Source organism: Rutidosis leptorrhynchoides, chromosome 2, assembly GCF_046630445.1.
Source record: "Rutidosis leptorrhynchoides isolate AG116_Rl617_1_P2 chromosome 2, CSIRO_AGI_Rlap_v1, whole genome shotgun sequence".
Lineage (NCBI taxonomy): Eukaryota > Viridiplantae > Streptophyta > Magnoliopsida > Asterales > Asteraceae > Rutidosis > Rutidosis leptorrhynchoides.
The window spans coordinates 391,776,389-391,797,724 of record NC_092334.1 but is presented as its reverse complement, the minus strand read 5'-3'; the positions used below and the strand labels follow the sequence as shown (position 1 = coordinate 391,797,724).

Sequence of the window (21,336 nt, the reverse complement as noted above, 5' to 3'; positions counted from 1 at the left end):
TTTGAGATTAGATCTTTCAGAAATTTAGCATATCTAGGCATTCCTGAAATCACATCAATGAAAGGAAGATTTACATTTATCTATTTAAACATATCCAAGAATTTGGATTGCTCGGCTTCAAGTTTTTCTTTTTTCATTTTACTTGGGTAAGGAAGTGGTGGTTGGTATAGTTTAACATAAGGTTTAGCCTTAACTGTGTTATCTTCATTAACCTTTTCAACTACCGGTTATTTTTCCTTATCTTGATCAGGTTGTGGTTCTTGTGGAATAGGAATAGCTTCTTCAGAATTTACAGGTATTTCAGGTGATTTAAGTGTTGTAACACTTCTTGTGGCAATGGATTTAGCTGTTTCATTCCGGGGGTTAGCATTTGTATCACTAGGTAAACTTCCCAGTTTTCTTTCACCTATTAACCTTGCTAGGTTACTTACTTCTTATTCCAAGTTTTGAATAGAAGCTTGTTGATTTCAAAATGCTTGAGCATTTTGTTCATTAGTTTGTTTTTGAGATGTGAAAAACTGCGTTTGAGTTTCAACTAGCTTCGTCATTATATCTTCTAAATTCGGCTTTTTATCATCGGTTTGTGGTGGTTTGTTTTGAAAATTAGGTCTTTGCTGGTTGTAAATATTGTTGGATACTTGTTGATTACTAGGACCTTGTTGGTTGTTGTATGGAATATTTCGGTTATAATTCTGATTTAGATTGTAAATCGGTCTTGGCAGTTGATAATTATTCTGATAATTATTTCCAGGCCTTTGGTTTAGATATGAAACATTCTCTCTTTGTTCCATTGTTAGTTCAATACTGAGACAATCTTTTGTCAAATGTGGTCCTCCACACTACTCACAACTAATTCGTATTGAGTGTATATCTTTAGTCATCTTTTCCATTCGTCTCTCAACAGCATCTATCTTTGTTGAAATGGAATCTAAGTCATGGCTAGAATCGGCTCTAGCTGCTTTAGATGATCTAACGATATCTTTTTCTTGGTGCCACTCATGTGAGTGGGAAGCAGTGTTATCAATAATTTTGTAAGCATCAGTTTCGGTTTTCTTCATAATAGAACCACCAGCTGCTATATCGATGTCTTTCCTTGTAGTGATGTCTCATCCTTGGTAGAATATTTGTACTATTTGACAGGTGTCTAAACCATGTTGCGGACATCCTCTTAATAATTTTCCAAATCTTGTCCACACCTCATGTAGAGTTTCATTTGGCTTCTGTGTGAACGTAACAATTTCTGCTTGAAGTCTTACGGCTTTAGATGCCGGAAAGAATTGTCTAAGAAATTTTTTAACTAAAATGTCCCAGGTATCAATCGCCCCTTCAGGTAACGATTCCAACCAATCTTTGGCTTCTCCCTTTAAAGTCCAGGGAAATAACATGAGATATATTTGTTCATCTTCCACTTCTCGGATTTTAAATAGTGTGCAGATCCTATTAAAGGTACGAAGATGTTCAATTGGATCTCCCTTCGGCGCACCACTAAATTGGCATTGATTAGTCACCATGTGTAGAATTTGTCCTTTGATTTCATAATCTGGCGCATTAATGTCTGGATGAGTAATTGTGTGACCTTGGCCAGTGCGTTTAGCTCTCATTCGGTCTTCCATACTTAAAGATTCCAGATTCTCCATAATTGAATTTGTTGAATCGGAATCACTAGAGGATTCTGATTTAATGGTTCGTTCCTCAACAATCTCTGTTTGAATGATTGGTGTTTCCGGAGGAAAGTTTAGTGGTTCAGGATCTATGAATCGTCCCTGAATATTCTCCGGATTCTCAATTGTGAGGTCGGGTTCAAAAAATGGATTATCAACGGCGACAATATTAGCTAGATGTCTTGATCTAGTTACAGGTGGCGAACGTACAAAAGGTGGTAACGTCTTGCTCGGTGCATTCACTGAATATCCTATTAGTTTTTAAAAAGGAAAGAAAAATTATATAAGTTATCCAATCAATAGACTTTTCTGATTTTGCCCACATTTCGAATAGCCAAAAGATGCAGCAGAGGGGCAGGATTCGTTTGGTCTCAATATAATTGAGTACTGTTTGGCTCCAATAACCCGGTCCACGTACAAATTCAACTATTACTACGAACCAGAAAATTTTGATGTCTATCAATTTAACCACTTAAAATAAATTTTCGTAATTTTAAGAAATTTAGATAAGAAGTAGAATAAAAATCTATGTCCTAAAAACTAGAATAGCGAGAAATAAGAAAGAAAAAGAGCGCGTCGAGAAATAAGGAAGAAAAAGAAAAGAGTTGAAAAATAAAAGGCGTCGAAAAATAAGAAAGAAAAAGAGTGACTTATAAAACTTTAAAACACTCGACTAACCCAACCTTATTACTACCACTAACTTAAAATTATAATCGCAAATTGAGATTACTAATTGGAATGATAATTGATACATAGGTAAAAGGTGTCTAAAAATATTAAAGCTTACAAGTAAAACTATATCCCAAATGGAAATAACTTAAAAAGGTACTAAAACTTAAAAAGACGTCGCAAAATTCTAAAGCACTTTAATCTTAGTCTAAAGAAAAAGCACTTAAGGGATTTTACGGCAAAGCCTAAAAATATAAATAAAAAAAATAACTATGGCAAAAACTATGAATTAATAACTAAATACGAGCGAAAAATACAAATATTACGCTAAAACAATTAAAAAGAGACAAAATATAAAAATATACTAAAAGTTGTAAAAAGTACAATTTTTTATAAAAATATTATTTTTATATTATTTATTTTATAAAACTATTAATTTTATATTTTATTTAAACTAATTTAACTAAATAATACAAATAATAAAATAACTAAACTAATTAATATAATATAAATAACCTAATTAGGTTTAAAGTTAATAATAATAATACTTACCCCGTATTAATTGCGATTAGGGTTTCTGGTCACGTGTGTCAGGGCGGCTCCGCGAGTTGCGATGCCCGAAGCTGGAAAACTTCGCGAGTCGCAGGGTTCGAAAATTCAGATTAGGTAGCTTCGTTTGACAGGTTTCGGTTTTTTTATTTATTTATATATATATTTTTTTATTTTTCTGTTTTTAATTTAATTAAAATATTTATATAATTTAAATAAAACTTATATTTTAAAAACTAGAATAGAAATAAAAATATGTTACAATTTTATAAATAAAAATCTTAAAACTAGATTTATATATAAAATTTTTTTCGGTTTTTGATTTTATGTTTAAACAAAGCTTAACGCTATATTAGTTTAAATTTATAAAAATACAATATATATATATATATATATATATATATATATATATATATATATATATATATATATATATATATATATATATATATATATATATATATATATAAGTAATATTATTATTATAAAGGGGGTTTTTTACCGTTTAATGATCGGTTTGTCGATTTTAAAACTTTAGTCACAGTTAAAACCAAAATTAAAAATAAATACAAGACTTAATGTAAAGTAAATAACGATAATGAAATTGTGATAAATAAAAGTGCGATAAAATAAACTTGCGATAATTAAAAAGTACGATAATTAAAAGTGCAATTAAATACAATAACAATAAATAAAAGTGCGATAATTAGAAGTGCAATTAAATATAAAATAAAGGAAATTAAATATGAAATAAAAGAATTATGCTTATTTAAACTTCCGTAATCATGATGTTTGACGTGTTGATTTTAGTTTTATGCCCATGGGTTAATTGTCCTTTGTCCTGGATTATTTAATATGTCCGTCTGGTTTTTGTCCATAACAGTCCATCAGTCATAAATATAAAGTGTGAGTGTCCTCGTCAAATTATCCTTATACCCGAAGTTAAATATTCCAACTAATTGGGGACTTAAACTGTAACAATATTTTAATACTTTGTTTAATAATTACACCAGGTTATCGACTGCGTGTAACCCAAAGTTTTAATACTTTGTTAACAATTATGCCAAGTGTCCTTCTACATAATTTCACCCCTGTTTTAATAATTCTAGTGGCTATTAATCCATTCCCGTGTCCGGTTAAATGAACGATTATTCGTACATATAAATATTCCGCCCATCGTGTCCGATTGAGTGTATATGGTTATTTATAGGGACGTCCAATTGTAAATCTTTATATTAAAATTAACAAACTATCATTTAGTTAAACAAATATAAAGCCCATTAATAGCCCATAGTCTAATTTCCACAAGTGTCGTTCTTTTGTCCAAACCCCAATTATGGTACAAAGCCCAGTTACCCAATTTTAGTAATTAGCCCAACATCATGATTACTTCGTTTTAAATAAGCATAATAATAACTTAGCTACGAGACATTAATGTAAAAAGGTTGAACATAACTTACAATGATTAAAAATAGCGTAGCGTTACACGGACAGAATTTCGACTTACACCCTTACAACATTCGCTAACATACCCTTATTATTAGAAATTAAAATTAAAATTAAAATTAAAATATAAAATATAAATATAAATATTACGTATACATATATAGAGAGAGATTGATTTATGATATTAAAACTCGTCGAACTGCGTTGGCTTTTATAGGGAATTGAGTCCAGGGAACTCCGCGACTCGCGGCATTTTCCTTCTTCAAACTCCGCAAGTCGTGTAGTTTGAAATTACAGCTCACCCAGCTTTGGCTCTTTGTTTGCCGATGAATTATAAATATATTATAATATATATATTAATTTTAAGAATTAATTATATATTATATTATATTTATATACATGGTTAACTTGTAATTTTTAGTCCGTTGCGTCGAGCGTTGAGAGTTGACTCTGGTCCCAGTTCCGGATTTTCGAACGTCCTTGCGTACAATTTAATATCTTGTACTTTGCGATTTGAATCTTGTACTCTTGTAATTTCGACACGTTTCTTATCAATAATTATAACCACTTTGATTGTATTATGTACTTTTGAGCTTTTTGGTCGTTTGCGTCTTCAATTCGTCGAATCTGTCTTTTGTCTTCACCTTTTATTATTTAAACGAATATTACTTGTAAATAGAACAATTGCAACTAAAAGCTTGTCTTTCTTGAGGAATAATGCTATAAAATATATGTTCGTTTTTAGCATTATCACCCAGCCCGGGCTCGAACCCGTGACCTCTCGTTAACACAAACACCCCTTTACTACTCTTCCGTTCCTTTTATTTTAGAATTTATTCCTGAACTAAATTTATTTAACCAGTTTTCTTTTTCCCTTTAGTTAACAAAGACAATTACCAATCACCATCACTTACATCATCTATCATAATTATCCAATATCATTCAGCAACGTATCATTTATCATAATCATCATTGATCAATCCCCATTCCCCTCTCATCATCTTCTTCATAACATGAACGATCATCATTTTCATCTCTTAAACATCATCAAATCATTATCTCATCGTTTTACTTGTAACCTCATCATCTCATCGTTCACGCTATCTTCTATCCCAATTCTTATCATGTGTCATCATCTTACCTATCACTCTAACATAATCAACATATCTCGTGATCACCATCGTTAATACTCCGTATCATAATACTAATACTGTGCATAACCACCATCATTAATTTAACGTTTCCATTATACTTTCATTTATCATCAATCCAATATCTAATCATCGTTATCATTACTAATAATTAATCGTTACTTTATGTGACCCCATGTTGGCCATGAAGTGTTGCTTTGTTCCACTAGTATAATTGATAATGTCCTATCTTTCTAATTTATATCCAAGTTGACGAATATATAACCATTAGGCTATGACCCCATCCTATCTTTTCATTATTTCATTTATACTCGTGTTTTAAATCTCCACAGAACAGCAACAGTTGCAATAGGACACGAAGTAAAAACGGAAAGATCAAACGGTATTTTGAGGTGTTGAACAACGGAGCAAAAAAAAAAATTATATGATGGTGCATTAACAATATAACGGCAGCAAGGAAAGTATGAAATGGGTTTTGTTGTAGTTTATTTCTTGGACAAAACAGGAAGAAGGAAAGAAAAAAGAAAAGAAAAGAGGGTGGTCTTGATTGTTAATGGGGATAATGATGGTGGATGACAGTGGTTCTATAGAGGTGGCGGTTGGTTTGGGCGGTTATGGGTTTATCATGCATCATATATGACATACATACTTAGAGAAGAAAATGAGTGATTCGACAACAAGAAAAGAAACAGAAAAATTTACGTGGTGGTTGTTTCATCGAGCAAGAACACCAAGACGTAGCGTGTTTGTTGTAGATGGTGCTGTTCGATTGTGATGATGGTTGTACGTGGCAGATATGGGTGGTGGTTCTCGATGGTGAAGATGGCTCGATGGTGTTGTAGCCGTAGATGGTATCCGGTGGAAAATATGATGGTGGTCCGAATGTTCGAAGGTGGGAGGGTTTAGTTTAATTCAAAACTAAATAGTATGGTAGGGTGCTCTTGGTGGTTGTGTGGATGTGTATTCATGTATGTATAAGGTTTTTAGGCTAGTTAAAAGGACAATAAATCAAGTAATCAATTTACAACGGTAGTAATCAATCATATACAATGTTTTTGGTTTCCATTTCATATATGCAGTTGTATATGTATTATGTAATGTCGAGAGGTAATAAAAATAATATAATAATAATGTTTAATAATCATAAGAAAAGATAAAGCATGTTCTCACGGAAATTTTAACAAAAAGGGTTGTGGATGATTGATCACCAAATAATCAATCACAAGTTCACGGGTTTAATTAAGAAGTATTCTGTGGACACTTTTAATTTGGGTGTCATATCGTGCTTCGTTGATAATCAGTGTCGGATAAAAGTTCTCAGATAAATCTCAAAATTTTAAATTAATTATCTTTATTTATTTTAATCAATAATGTATAGTTCAGGTTATTAATTGTTTTAATATTATTAAATAATTATAAAATTACTGTCCGCGCTTGATTCCGGCTAAAATATAAAAAGTGTTAAAACTTAACAAATAGTTCCTAAATACATTTTTAATAAGCCTAAAATTTATAGAACCCATTTTCGTATCACTGTTTATTTTAAAATTACATAAGTTTGAATTTAACTTGCTTAATATCAATCGGAACATTAAACGAGTATTACAATCTTTTAATATTTATTATTAATTTACATTAGTTATATATAGGGATATATCTTAAATAATAATTATTATAATATCCTATTTTTATTTTATTAATTTTTAATTTTTTTTAATAACAACAACATATAATACTTCAAATTATAATTCTAATTACCATGAATAAATATACACACATATCTATTTACAATTAGTTGTTCGTGAATCGTCAGGAATGGTCGAAGGTCAAATGAATACATGAACACAGTTCAAAGTTTTTGAGATTTCAATATTACGGACTTTGCTTATCGTGTCGAGATCATATAAAGATCAAGTTTAAATTTGGTCGGAAATTCTCGGGTCGTCACAGTTTCATCCTCACGAGTGGCGTTGAGTTTTCCATCTCGTGACGGATCACCCGGAGGCGAACGCTGAAGATTGTAATAGGAGCGGTCTAGAGGATGTCAGCACTTGTATGGTCCAGATCTCGTCTGTAAATGGTGAACGCTTTCCTTAATTTAATAAAGTTATCTTGTCACTTTAAGTTGCTTTCATCTTGCATGCTTATCTATCCGTTGCACATGTTCATTATGTGTTTAATACCTTATCTGAAACTTATGCTATTGTTATGCTGAAACCTTGACGATTTATAAGTCTAATTTTCGGATCACCCTTTCCGCTTATTCACGTGGCTATAACCTAGTATTAGGACTTGATCAACCTTAGGATACGAGGTAAGTATTTATGTGTAATTAACGTTAAAATAGGGATATAGTACCTACGTACGAATAATCATTTATGCGTCAGAGAAGAGCTGCCCATTTAGGTTGATTAGAGTAGACAATATAGAGTTCAGTGAACACTGGTTTACTCAAAAAGCATGATTCGCGTCAGAAGCAATGTTCTTGAGATGTTGTAAGATGATTCGGGGTTGAGTAAGTGATCGCAAAGGAGAGACCTCTAATCCAATTAGCAGTACCTTAGAATATCTAATATTGCACATATGTTAATGTTAAGGCATAGTTTAGTATTAAGTGATGGAATATTTATGTAGTTAGACCAACTAGGATTAAGAAAAGCTGAGACTTTCTTTTAGGGGTATACCACTTTATTCACGTACCTAGGATTTTATCCATAAGGTCGTTTAAACCTCTTAAAGGTTAGCGTTGGGAGTAGGGATATCCGTCTTAGCCAGAATCTTCAAAGCCTAAACTCTTAGTGACAAATCAGTTAGGTTCATAGCCCGGTTGATTAAGGTTTAGTGTTTATCCTAGGAAGTTAAACTCTTGTGATAGTTCTCCATCAGTATCCTATTCTTCATACCTATCCCTTTTTATCTTTCTAGTTTATATCACCTTAGTTAATCTTAATCTATCACCACTTGTCACTAGGGTTAACTATATATGCACTTTTATCCATGTTACTGAGCAAACGTACAAAAATACGAACCTAAGTTATACTTGACACTTACTCGTTTAAGGAAGCATTAGTGCAGGACTGGTAGCTGAACGTACATGAAGCCAGGTCCTTATATACTTCGTCAGCAGAATACTAAAACGTTTCGAGATCAACTACCCAGAACTTGAAAATCTTACCCTGGCATTAGTACACACAGCCCGCAAGCTCCGAAGGTACTTTCAAGCACATCCGATTATAGTCATAACCGAAAAATAAATTCGACAAGTGCTTACAAAGCCAGAAAAGTTAGGAAGAATGGCCAAGTGGGCCATTAAGTTAGGGGGAACATGATATAGAACTCCAAGTGAGACATTCGATCAAGGGGCATGAGATTTGGCTGACTTCATATCCGAAACTACCGACGAAGGAACGGACACAACCTTAACTCAGATCATTGTCCTAACAACAGAGCAAGAAGAGTGGAGCTATTCACTGACGGAGCTTCCAGTTCCGATGGATCGGGAGCATGCCTTATGTAAAACGCTGCTATCTGCACAATTTGATGCATTTTAATCGAGTTTTAAGTGGTTTTTTATTATCACCGTCGTCGACCGCCACTCTCTGCCACCTACCTTTCCGGAATCTGCTTGAAGCTCGCCAGAGTTTGCTTGCTCGCCGAAATTAGCACATGAGTAATAAGTACATTGTCTTCAAAACACATTGAGTAACACCATCAACAACCCAACATAAACACATTCATGTCATCATGTGTAATGTAGGAATGGTTAGAGATTATGATTTGTTTTGTGGAGTTTTGCAGGAGGATATTCAGGGAAATAGCTATTCAACGTACTTATTCTCGATCTATATACATCTTATTGTTTTGGGCTTTGTTTAAACATTAGGATTTTTAAATTTTTTAATAAAGATGATGAAGAGGATGATAGGTACAATTTTTAAGAAACTTCAGGGACGAATTATGTATTTTTGACTAACGACTGTTAATGAATTTGACGAAGATTACCTCAATTTTAACTTTTTTTTTGCGAACATTATCTCAATTTTAAAATTTTTGAACACGTAATCATTTTCTTGAGCAAAAATAAAACTGAAGTCCTTTTTAGAATTAGGCAAATTGGAGATTACCTTGATTATCAAATTGGGTAATATATATTACCTTTTCGAGCAATTTGCCCTTTTTTTTACCCCTAACATTAGATTCACCCCTCTATTAAGGAGTTCTAGTTCTGTCACTAAAAACATACACTACTATTTCTGATTTAGGCACATTTAACTTTTCAATTTTGAAACTTATTTTGCAGTTCTTTTCTAGGCACATTTAACTTTTCTATTTCCATAACGTATTTTTTTTTTTTGAACGGCTGGTTAGCTGGTTAGACACACTCACACGTTAGGTAGAAACCCGGGATCGAACCTCACAACCATCGTCGGGAATTTCACCCGCACCCGGACTGCTTTGAACACGTGCAGCCCACCTGCATAGACAGAATGCGACTACACGTGTCCTGGATCGCCTGCTGGGAAAACTCCCCCCCCTCCAGAATCGAACCTGCGCCACTTCAATGAGAGGTGAACACGGACCCGCCCCCAAAGGAGCTGATACCACTCAAGCTGATGCCTCGGTGGTATTTCCATAACGTATTATTATTAGGGAATTATCATACGGTGTTAAAAAACGTTAGATCTAGGCAATTTTTTGATTAGCATTAAATATGAAGAAGCACCGACAAGCCATGTTGGTCTTTCTGGCCATCAAAGGAGATTGTATAAAGATGAAGAAATGGTAATAAGTTTTCATGAGCTGTGTTTCTACACTTTTTCGAGCTAACTTAAGGTGGCTTAAGATTTGGTTGATCATGTTTAACTATCGAGTGTTTAGAGTGATGTGAATGATGTTTAGAGAGTTTGTTGGCGATTCCCTAAAGGTAGTGAGAATGTTTCTCACTTTACGCCACTAAGGTTTGAGTGTGACATTGAAGTGTTTTCAATGTATTGTGTGCTGTGGCTGAGTGGAACATGTCCCATTCAAGGATCATGCTTCCCCTTTTATAGCCTAACCGAGATGTTTATCCAGGTTTCAACGCATTTGACCAAGTTCCAAGGCGATTATGGAAGTGTTGGTGGACTTTCCCTGAAGGGTGACGGTGCTACAGTGACGGAGGAAATCGAGTTAGATGCTTTCCTTAATTGCCTTGGAGGCGCCGCCCACTGTTTGCATGTGATATCTTCCATGTCTCTTTGACTTATGTAATCACGTGATCTAGTTCAGCTCTTCGGTCTCGGTTGTCGTGATACCTTCGTCGCCATTTATCTTCGTGAGATACCTTCGTGACGTTCAGAATTCCCCGAGACCTGGAGTGTACTATCAAGCTGAAAATATAAATTACATTAAAGATGATTATTTTTTTATTTTTTTTTTCTTTTTGAAAAACTAGAACAAAAGATTTCTATTAAAGGATGAAAGAATCAACAAGAAATCGGAAAATCTCATAAAGGGTTACTATAGTGGGTGGGTATATTAAATTTCTATTTTCATTAAAAGAACATTAATTAATTTGTTTACTATTGTAGGGACAAATTACGAAATGAATATAAATTAGGGGAGTGATTTGTACACAATTAATTTTTAATCGTACAGACACAAATGGAGAGTGATATGTACACACATATTTTTGTTATGTACACAACTATTATGCTTTACAGTGTTATACTGTACAACACTCTGTAAAACATGATGGTTGTGTACATAACAAAAATGAGTTGTGTACATATTATCACCCCAACCAAATATGATTTACAGTGTTGTACAGTACAATATTCTAAAACATGTTTGATTGTGTACAGCTAAAAATTAATTGTGTACGGATCATAACCCATAAATTAGTGTGGACCGATTAAAATTTGATGCAAGGATCACTATTTTGTTTTTTTTTCAAAAAACACAGAAAGCTATCTAATTATCTACAGTGATGCAAAATAATTGAACAAACTCCAACAACCAATCACCGTAGATGTCTTTGTTCTTAACGAACATGCCAAAAATGGAAATTAAGGCGCCTTTGAATCACACAAACACGTTATTGTTATACTACGTATTGACTATTACTCCGTAATTAATAATTTATCTCCTTGGATATATCCTCCAACTAATCGTCCAAAAAAAAAAAAAAATATATCCTCCAAATAATCGTTGCTATTATTACAGTTGCCACTTGAGATTTTAGAGTACTTTAATTATAACTAGTTGTGGAGCCCTCGCTTCGCGCCGGAGGCTCCGTTTTAAATGCGAGTTAAAAAAAAAGTCTTGATCTATTTTATAAAAAAGAATTTTTTTCGACATCTAACAGGTTGTTCCTTTTGCGAAAGTTGTTTCTTTTAGCGTTTTTTTTTTTTTTTAAGTTAGTTGATCTTTTTCGACATCTTTTGATAGGATTGAAGGGTTGTTCCTTTTATGAAAGCTGCCTCTTTTATCGTTGAGGGGGAAAAAAAGTAGTTGATTTTTTTGTAAAAAAAGAATTTTTTTTGACATCTTTTGGTAACATTGAAGGGTTGGTTCTTTTACGAAAGTTGCTTCTTTTATCGTTGGAGACAAAAAAAAAAAGTGAAATGACAGAAATGCCCCTGGTTACTATTGATAAATAGTGAAATAGTGTTTTGTCTTTTAGATAGAAACTAGTTGTGGAGCCCTAGCTTCGCGCCGGGGGCTCCGTTTTGAATGCGAGTTAAAAAAAAAGTCTTGATCTATTTTGTAAAAAAGAATTTTTTTCAACATCTAATATTGAAGGGTTGTTCTTTTTGTGAAAGTTGCTTCTTTTAGCGTTCGTTGTTTTTTTTAAAGTTAGTTGATCTATTTTATAAAAAAAATGTTTTTCGACATCTTTTGGTAGCATTGAAGTGTTGTTCATTTTATGAAAGTTACCTCCTTTATCGTTGAGGAAGAAAAGAGAGAAGAGAAAAATAAAAAATTAGTTGATTTTTTTGTAAAAAAAAAAAATTTCGACATATTTTGGTAACATTGAAGGGTTGGTTCTTTTATGAAAGTTGCTTATTTATCGTTGGAAAAAAAAAGTGAAATGATAAAAATACCCCTGGTTACTAGTGATGAATAGTAAAATAGTGTTTTGTGTATTAGTATATATATATATATATATATAAATATAAATATATCAACATCAATATCAATATCAATATCAATATCAATCATCTGTAATTATTATCCAATAATAACGGACAATATTTTATTCTTCATCTTATTATTTTAACTAGTGGCATAGCTTTGGCTAGTGGCGGTTCTAAAAATGTTAGTCACTGGTGTCACTAATTAAAAAAAATTATACTAGAAGGCTTATATCCAATGGCAAATCCAGAATTTTTTTTTTTTTTTTTTTTTTAAGGGGGGCAAAAACGTTATTAAAAGATTTGGACTACAAAATTTACGCATATCAGCGTTAACTTAATAGTAAAATCATCTATAGTCAATAAGAATAAGAAACAATATATATTAATCTATTTTTGTAACGACAAGTTTAAGGAATATCGGTAACACGGTAAAATGTATTGTACATTGCGTTTAAATGTTATTTTTGTGTTGACATTTATTCATTTGTAGAATTGTACGGACCACTACATAAGTGTGTAACCGAAAATTTTAGTGTTGTCGTTCAAAAAAGCCTATATAAAAAGTCACTTTTTAATGTATTTTCTTCTAACAAAATCTGAAATATTAATTTTTATAAACTTGACGATAAATGATATTTTTAAAGGCTATGATGTTTTCTTGTAAATACGTTATATAAATGCAATATGCTTGTTTGTCTTCGTAAAATGATATACTTATCTTGTGAACTTTAACGTAGTCAAAAGTTTTATTTTATCAATATATTTTACCAAAAAATTAAATACTTTAAGTATATGAGTAATCCAATTAAAATCACTATGTTGTAGACTTTGTAGAGTTAAATTTAGACAAAATTTTATTCCTCGTCCCTGAACTTTACATCAAATTTGATTCCATGTCCTTTTTCTTTTTTTTGTGCATTCATCGTCCCTAATGTATCAAAAATCAACATCACTCATCCTCCCGTCTACTTTCTGTCAAAATCAGCCGTTACCTCTTATCACGTGCATATCATGTGAGAGTAAAAAGGTTATTTTATCCCTAACATCTATCTATATCACCACACCATCGCCTATCATTATTCCCCAAATCTATATCAACCCTAATTTCATCTTCATCACCATTCATTCATATCTTCATCATCGTTCATCCAAATCAACTCTAATTCCAAATTAATACTCATCATCATCGTTCATTCATCTTCATCTATTAGCTTGTTCATCACCATAGTTCATCTTCATCCGGTTTGACTTTATTTGACTTTTTAGTAGGTTTTGATTCTGAAGTGTTTTAATCAAATCTGAAAAAGTAGAAACGTTCACAATCATCTAGTGATCATTTCCTCAAAATTTCAGGGATTAATTTGTCCATTTGATAGGGTTTTTCTTAATTTTTGGGCCCGAAAAATATGACACAAAAACCGAATTTGTTTCTGACCTTGGTGATGTTTTTGGAAAAACTGAAAATGGAGATTTGTTGGTATGATTAAACCACATATTTCTGCAAGTTTTTGTCACTTAATTTGAAGTTTTTGTTTTTATCTATTATTTTATTTATGCGGATACAATTAGAGAAGGTAAAGAAGAAATGAATCATCATGTGATCAGTTTACCATCTTTGAGTGGTTTGAAAGAATTAAGATGGGTTTATTTGGTTTTTAATTTATTTGATGAAATACCTTTAATTTATTTAATGAAATACCTTATGATTAATTTATTCGACTCCATCTTCTAAATCAACACAATCTGATCCCAAGTAAGTTTGCAATTTTGTCTGTGATATATTCCATAATATACGTCAATTATGACAGCTTTTAGTTAATAGTTGTTTTAGGGTTCCCTTTGCTTACAATTGACTTGAAATTTGATAAGGACGTGATCTGTAGCTGAACGAAAATTTGTTTTTGCAATTAATGCAAATAAAATCAGTTGATATGAATTTTCTATCATGTTCTGTGCGTTTTTGTGTGTGTGATAGAATGGTAATTAATAAATAGTGCTTAATTTGACGTGAAATTAGTTGAATGATGAAGATGAGATGATGAGGGTGAGGGTGAAAAGATAAGTTAAATAATAAAGAAATAAAATAAAATAAAAAGACCAAATTACCCTCACATGCTTTGCACATGACTGAACAAACGGATGAAATTGACAGAATCTAGACGGGAGGACGAGAGATGTAGAATTATGATACATTAGGGACGAGAAATACACAAAAAAAAAGGACATGAAGTCAAATTTGATGTAAAGTTCAAAGACGAGGAATGAAATTTTATCTTAAATTTATTGTCTAGTTAAATAGTTAAATGAAGGCTTAGAGGTTTATAATTATATACTACCTCCGTCTCATTCCAATAGGGCAGTATTCCATTTTGGGCTGTCCCATTCTGATAGTCTACTTCCATAAATAGAAAGGAAAGAAGATATTTCATTGGTGTATCTGGAAAGAGAATATTTTTCATTGGTGGAGAAATGAAGTTAGTGGAATTTTCTAAAACTGCGTGTTTTTTGTCTGTGAACTATTAGAATGAGACGGAGGGAGTAATTAATAAAAATTTAAATGAAGTTATAAGTGAGGTCATGTATACAGTATCAACTATCAAGTACCCTTTACAAAGCAATTGTATTGGGAATGTGAGAAATAAAAACGAAAATAAACATTTAACTAATAGAAAAGTAGTGGGTTCTCTCATCTTCCCCATTTATTCTCATCTCTTCCTATCCAAAACCTGCAACCTTTTCATATCTTAAATTTTTCTATCATGAAAATTAATCTTAAACCATTGAAAGCATTTGACCCTAATTTTCCAATGGTGTCATTAAAAAAAACAAACACTATCCACTGATGTCACTAGTTAAAACCTCCAAAAATATTCCACTAGCTCTCATATTTCACTGGTAGCACGTGCTACCGGTCCTCACCATGTAGGTCCGCCCCTGGCTTTGGCCTTTGCGTCAGGAGTTCGTTTCGAATATAACTTATTGCGTTTAGTTCTTATAATTATTTCGTGTTTAATGGTTATGTCGGTGAAACATAACTCAAGTCCAACGAAGAGATAAAATCCGTCAAAAATTTAAGTGAATTTAGTGTGGGATTTTTTGAAAAATTGAGAACTTATCGTTTTGCCCCCTGAAGTTAACCTTTTCACTCATTTAAAGTTTCAATTTTCCCAAAATAATTTACATTTCGGTCCCTGAATTTTTCAATGGTTGTCAATTTGTAGTGTAAAGTGCTTGTGTCTACAACAGTTGAAGCTTGAGGTATAAACATTTTAAGCGTGAAGGTGGTTACTATTCATCATTTTTGCCATTTACATAAGAGGTGAATTTGTAATGTGAAGTGCTTGTTTGTACAACAGTTGAAGCTTAGGTATAAACATTTTAAGCGTGTAAGTGGTTAGTATTCATCGTTTTTACCTTTTAGATAAATAGTGAATGAATATGTCTAAAACGCATTACTCCGTATTACTTCGTAACTTACAAAGACATAACAATAAAAAATCATTGAACTCATTTACTTCTTAGTAACTTATGGTCAAACTTGCTTTTATAAAACTGACAATTAGCAATCTATGATAAATTATAAAAAATTAGTTTGGGGACAATTATCATGAGACGGGAATGCTCCTGAGTTATAGTCGTGACCATCAAACAATGCCCTTACTAATTGCATACAAACAATAAACCTTTCTATGAGGTTATACGCAATTTATTCAAACTTGTTCTAAAGATGTTTTCAGGGATAAGAGAAACGGTGCTCTTTCACTAGCTATTTGGCTATTTGCTTGCGATAAGAAAAGAGTGAATTATATTGATCCAAGCCAAGTAGTTCGGCTAAGCCGGTTACTACTCGAGGAGACTTATGCAAAATTATGAGCTAAAAACATGCGATTCCGGAGATAAAATAATTTTGATGTTCTAGTTTAATACTCCACCCGTCCCTATTAAATAGTCATGTTTTGATTTTTAAAGTCTTTATCTTTTAATTGTAACTTTAAATAACTTTTGTATATTATATAATATTGGATAAAATTTGTATAAATAAATTAAGTTTTATATGTGATTTATTATTTGATATAACTATCATCAAACATTATACTTATAACATAAAAAAGTTATTTAAAGTTAAATTTATGATGCCCGTGGGCAGTAGGGATGACAATGAATCGGATATGGATCGGGTGATGCCGTATCCATATCCACATCCATTTAGTTTTTGTTCATCCATATCCATATCCATTTAATTTCAGGTCATCCATCCATATCCATATCCAATGGATTAAGCGGGTTAATGGATGTCTATTGAATATTCTAATAATGTTATATTATTTCCTAATATGCGATGAAAACAAAAACGTAGTATAGCAAAAATAAATATAGCATGACATAATTAAAATCTTTTTACAAGAAAGTGTAACTTTCATTGAAGATAGAACACAATTTGTCGAATTTACTATTAAAATAGATTATGAAAAATTAAATATGTAATTTGTATGTTTATTTTGTTAGATATGTGTATTTTATTATAATATATCATAGTTTTTTTTATTATAAAGTTGAAAGCAAAATGTAAATTTAACGATATATGAATTTGCAATAGTAATATGTAAGCATATAACTATATTTATGTATTTGTATATGTATTTTGGGTGCAAATGGATATATTCGTGGATGAAAATTTTTCATCCATATCCATATACATTTCGGTTCATCCATATATCTGTATCCATATCCATTTAAGTTCATCCATATCCATCACGAATCGAGTGGATCGGGTGGATATCTACCGGATCGGGTGGCCATTGCCATCCCTAGTGGGCAGCCCGTCGGCCGGTCCTAACACTACATATACTAGCTAGTGTAATTAACAACATTACATACAAATTGAAACCATAAAAAAAAAAAAAAAAAAAAAAAGAGCAGACAAATGGTTGCCAAAACCCCTATAGATGAGTGTCACGCAGCTGTTTGCCAGCGAAGCAACTGGAGTCATGATTTTATCGAGTCCTTGGAGACCGATTTCCCAGTAAAATAATCTCTCTTGAATTTCCATTCCGTTTGATTCTTGGGTACATATGTATATAACTCTGAAGTTTTTTAATTATTGTCTTGGACTGAATGCAGATCAGTAGAAAGGCAAGGATCAAGGAGTTAGAAGCAAAAGTAATCAAAACATATTTTTGTAATGAAACTTGTAGTTTGAGTACCATGAACTTGCTTGAACTCGTAGACGATATAGAACGGTTGGGATTGGGCTACCGGTTTCAAAATTATATAAAGGAAGCATTGAAGAATATAGCATCAAGAAAAGGAAACAGTGTTGGAGATGAAGATATAGAACATAGTTTACATGAGGTTTCTCTGAAATTTAGACTTCTTAGAGAGCATGATTGCAATGTCTCCCAAGGTATTCTTAATTTTTGCACTTTAATTTGAATGCTCTAAATCCAAGTTAAATTCTTTCAATGTATATTTCTTATTCTAACCAAAGGGAAGACCTAAGTTGGATCCTCGTGGACTGCATGAAACGACCTCAAATCAATTATTGAAAAACAACACATTTTATATACTGACCCATTTTGACATTTGACCCGTTTCGACCATTTGGACACCAAACCATTACAACATGTTTAAAATGCCAGTCATTCAATTCTACACTAACCAATCAACATCCTAAACAAATTAGTGTATTAAATAACACTTATTAACAAGTTTTGACATCATGACTCAACCCAAAAGACACACAACCAAAAGCAAATATCAAGAGCATGTCATGGGATGATACTACCCAACGGAGATCAATCTAACAAGGCACGAGTCAACAGTCTCTATAAGTCCAACTAGAAATGTAGAAATGTAGGAAATGAAGATTTGGCCAGATTTTGTACTGTATAAATTTAGCCAACTTTTCACTTTCTACTCTGCCCTACTTAAAACTTTGCACACAAGGTCCAAATTTTATTACACCACAAGTCCTTACTAACTCCATCCATTAACTAACATTAACAAATGTATAAGATAATACATTTATTAAAAATTGGGGTGTGAGACTGCAACTTTGAGGTCTTGCCTTCAATAATAATATATTTCTTATTGTGTTGATTTAGTGTTGATCAATTACTATTCAAAATAGAATTTGCAAGGAGATTCAAGGATAGCCATGGTGACTTCTTTGGATATCTAGAGACAGATATCAAGGGGTTGCTAAGTCTATATGAAGCTTCATATCTTGCTTTTGAAGAAGAAAGAGATTTGTATGATGCCAGATATTTTGCAACGGAACACTTGCTGAAGCTTAATAGTCAGGATAAATGTGCCTTCCGCCATGTAAATCATGCACTAGAGCTTCCGTTGTATCGTAGGATGCAAAGAGTAGAAGCTAGGTGGTACATAGATGGTTATGCTAAACAAAAAGATGCAAATCTGCTTCTTCTTGAGCTTGCTATATTAGATTTTAACATGATTCAAGCGTCACTCAAACGAGACCTTCAAGAAGTATCAAAGTAAAATCTGCATTTATTGATATTAAATTCACTAAACGAACTTATAAAGAAGTTCGTAATAGTAATAATGATCCTAAATTTTTTGACTATTTTTTTTCCCTTCATATTAGGTGGTGGAAAGATATAGGTCTAGCAAATAAGTTGAGCTTCGCTAGGGACCGAATTCTTGAATGCTTCTTTTGGATGGTTGGGGTAGTGTTCGAACCTCAATACCATTCTTGTCGTGTAGGGCTAACAAAAGTCTGCTCTTTAATCACTATCATTGACGACATATATGATGTTTATGGAACTCTAGATGAACTCGAGATCTTCACAAATGCTGTCCAGAGGTTATAAATCCTAAGGAACATATTTCGATAAGTATATCTTCTGAAAATATCATAGTTATGATCTCTATTTTTTTTTATGTTACAGTTGGGACATCACTGCTGTGAAACATATGCCTAAATATTTGCAAGTAACATTCTTAGCTCTTTACAATACCATTAATGAGATGGGTAGTAAATTTTACATACCAATACTAGTAAAAGAGGTTAGTATATACAGGCTAACAAAGAAATTTCACTACTTTGATGAGAACTTGTTAAAAACTTAAATTGCATTTATATATATATCATGGTTTTGGTATACAGTGGGGGGAATTATGTAAAGCATTCTTACTGGAAGCAAAGTGGATGCATAGCAAATGCATACCAACTCTTGAAACGTATCTTGATAACGCATGGTGCTCAGCTTCAGGAGTGGTATTACTTACCCATGGTTACTTTTTAATCCATGAAGAAATAAGTGAAGACACCATACAGTTCTTGAAGATGTCTCATGATCTTATGAAATGGTCATCAATGATTTTTCGACTTTGCAATGATTTGGGTACATCATCGGTATGTTCTGTTTTCAACTTGGCTATTTGAGATGATTAAACCTTTTAAAGTTGTTTCTTCCTATCTTATATCTTGAATTTGTGTATCCTTCGACCCAGGCTGAGATAGAAAGAGGCGAATTGGCAAATGCAATATCGTGTTACATGCTTGAGAATGACGTATGTGATGAAGTTGCACGTGAATATGTACAATCACTAATTGATGAAGCGTGGATGAAACTGACTAAAGCGTGGGTGACAAGTTGTCAAGGATCAAAGGATTGTTTCATAGATATGGCCATTAATCTCGCTCGATCATCCCATTGTGCGTACCAATATGGGGATGGACACGGTGCTCCCGATGCCCGGGTCAAGGATCAAGTGTTGTCCGTGCTAATTAAGCCAATTGAAAATTTAGTGTTTTTGTAAAGGGATTATCACCAAAAAGCCCATTTTTTTTACCCTTTTTGCGTGAGAGCCCAAAAAAAATAAAAATTGCCAATTTGCCCTCGCAAGGAGCAAGGTGCCTTGCTCCCTTGCGCCTTGCGTCCTTGCGACATTGCTTCCATTGGGGAGCAAGGAGCAAGTCACCTTGCTCCTTGCTCCCAGGTGGGAGCAAGGACGCAAGGTGCATCTTGCTCCCTTGCTTCCACCTGGGAGCAAGGACGCAAGGTGCCTCTTGCTCCCAGGTGGAAGCAAGGGAGCATGATGCACCTTGCGTCCTTGCTCCCAGGTGGAAGCAAGGGAGCAAGATGCACCTTGCGTCCTTGCTCCCAGGTGGAAGCAAGGGAGCAAGAGGCACCTTGCTCTCAGGTGGAAGCAAGGGAGCAAGAGGCACCTTGCTCCTTGCTCCCAGGTGAAACCAAGGTCGCAAGGACTCAAGGCGCAAGGGAGCAAGGCGCCTTGCTCCTTGCGAGGGCAAATTGGCAATTTTTTTATTTTTTGGGCTCTCACGCAAAAAGGGTCGAAAAAATGGGCTTTTTGGTGATAATCCCTTTTGTAAACATTATGATGTCACTCTCATTTAATTCTTAGAGCATTGGAAGTGGTGACTCAGATCAGTTACCATGCAAAAAAAAAAAAAAAAGTGAAGAATGAGAGGTAGGTCATGCAGGGTAGTTTTCTTTTTTTTGTGTTTTAAAGTGTAACATAATTGAATACACTAAAATAATTAAATGAAAAATTATACAACACATTAGTTACTTAAAGCAAGTAATTAAATTTTTATGAAGTTAAATCAGATTTAATAACACTTATAAATTTGGCCCATATCTTAAAAAATTAGTCCAAACCCCAAATTTTGTTAAGGAAAATTGGTCAAAATATCCCAATTTCTAAAGTGTTTAACATTATGCCCTCATAAAATCGTAATGCAAAAATACC

General features: G+C 33.0%; 1 protein-coding gene across 1 annotated transcript; it reads left to right on the top strand.

The window, feature by feature from the left end:
- The first annotated feature begins 17,491 nt into the window (after positions 1 to 17,491).
- Positions 17,492 to 21,136, top strand: LOC139892160 ((E)-beta-ocimene synthase, chloroplastic-like). The gene is made up of 8 exons (XM_071875198.1): positions 17,492 to 17,617; positions 17,716 to 17,998; positions 18,725 to 19,094; positions 19,205 to 19,423; positions 19,509 to 19,626; positions 19,727 to 19,975; positions 20,074 to 20,383; positions 20,958 to 21,136. The coding sequence occupies exons 1-7, from the start codon at positions 17,519 to 17,521 to the stop codon at positions 20,380 to 20,382; spliced, it is 1,647 nt and encodes a 548-aa protein (XP_071731299.1). The 5' UTR covers positions 17,492 to 17,518; the 3' UTR covers position 20,383; positions 20,958 to 21,136.
- The last annotated feature ends 200 nt before the right edge of the window (positions 21,137 to 21,336 follow it).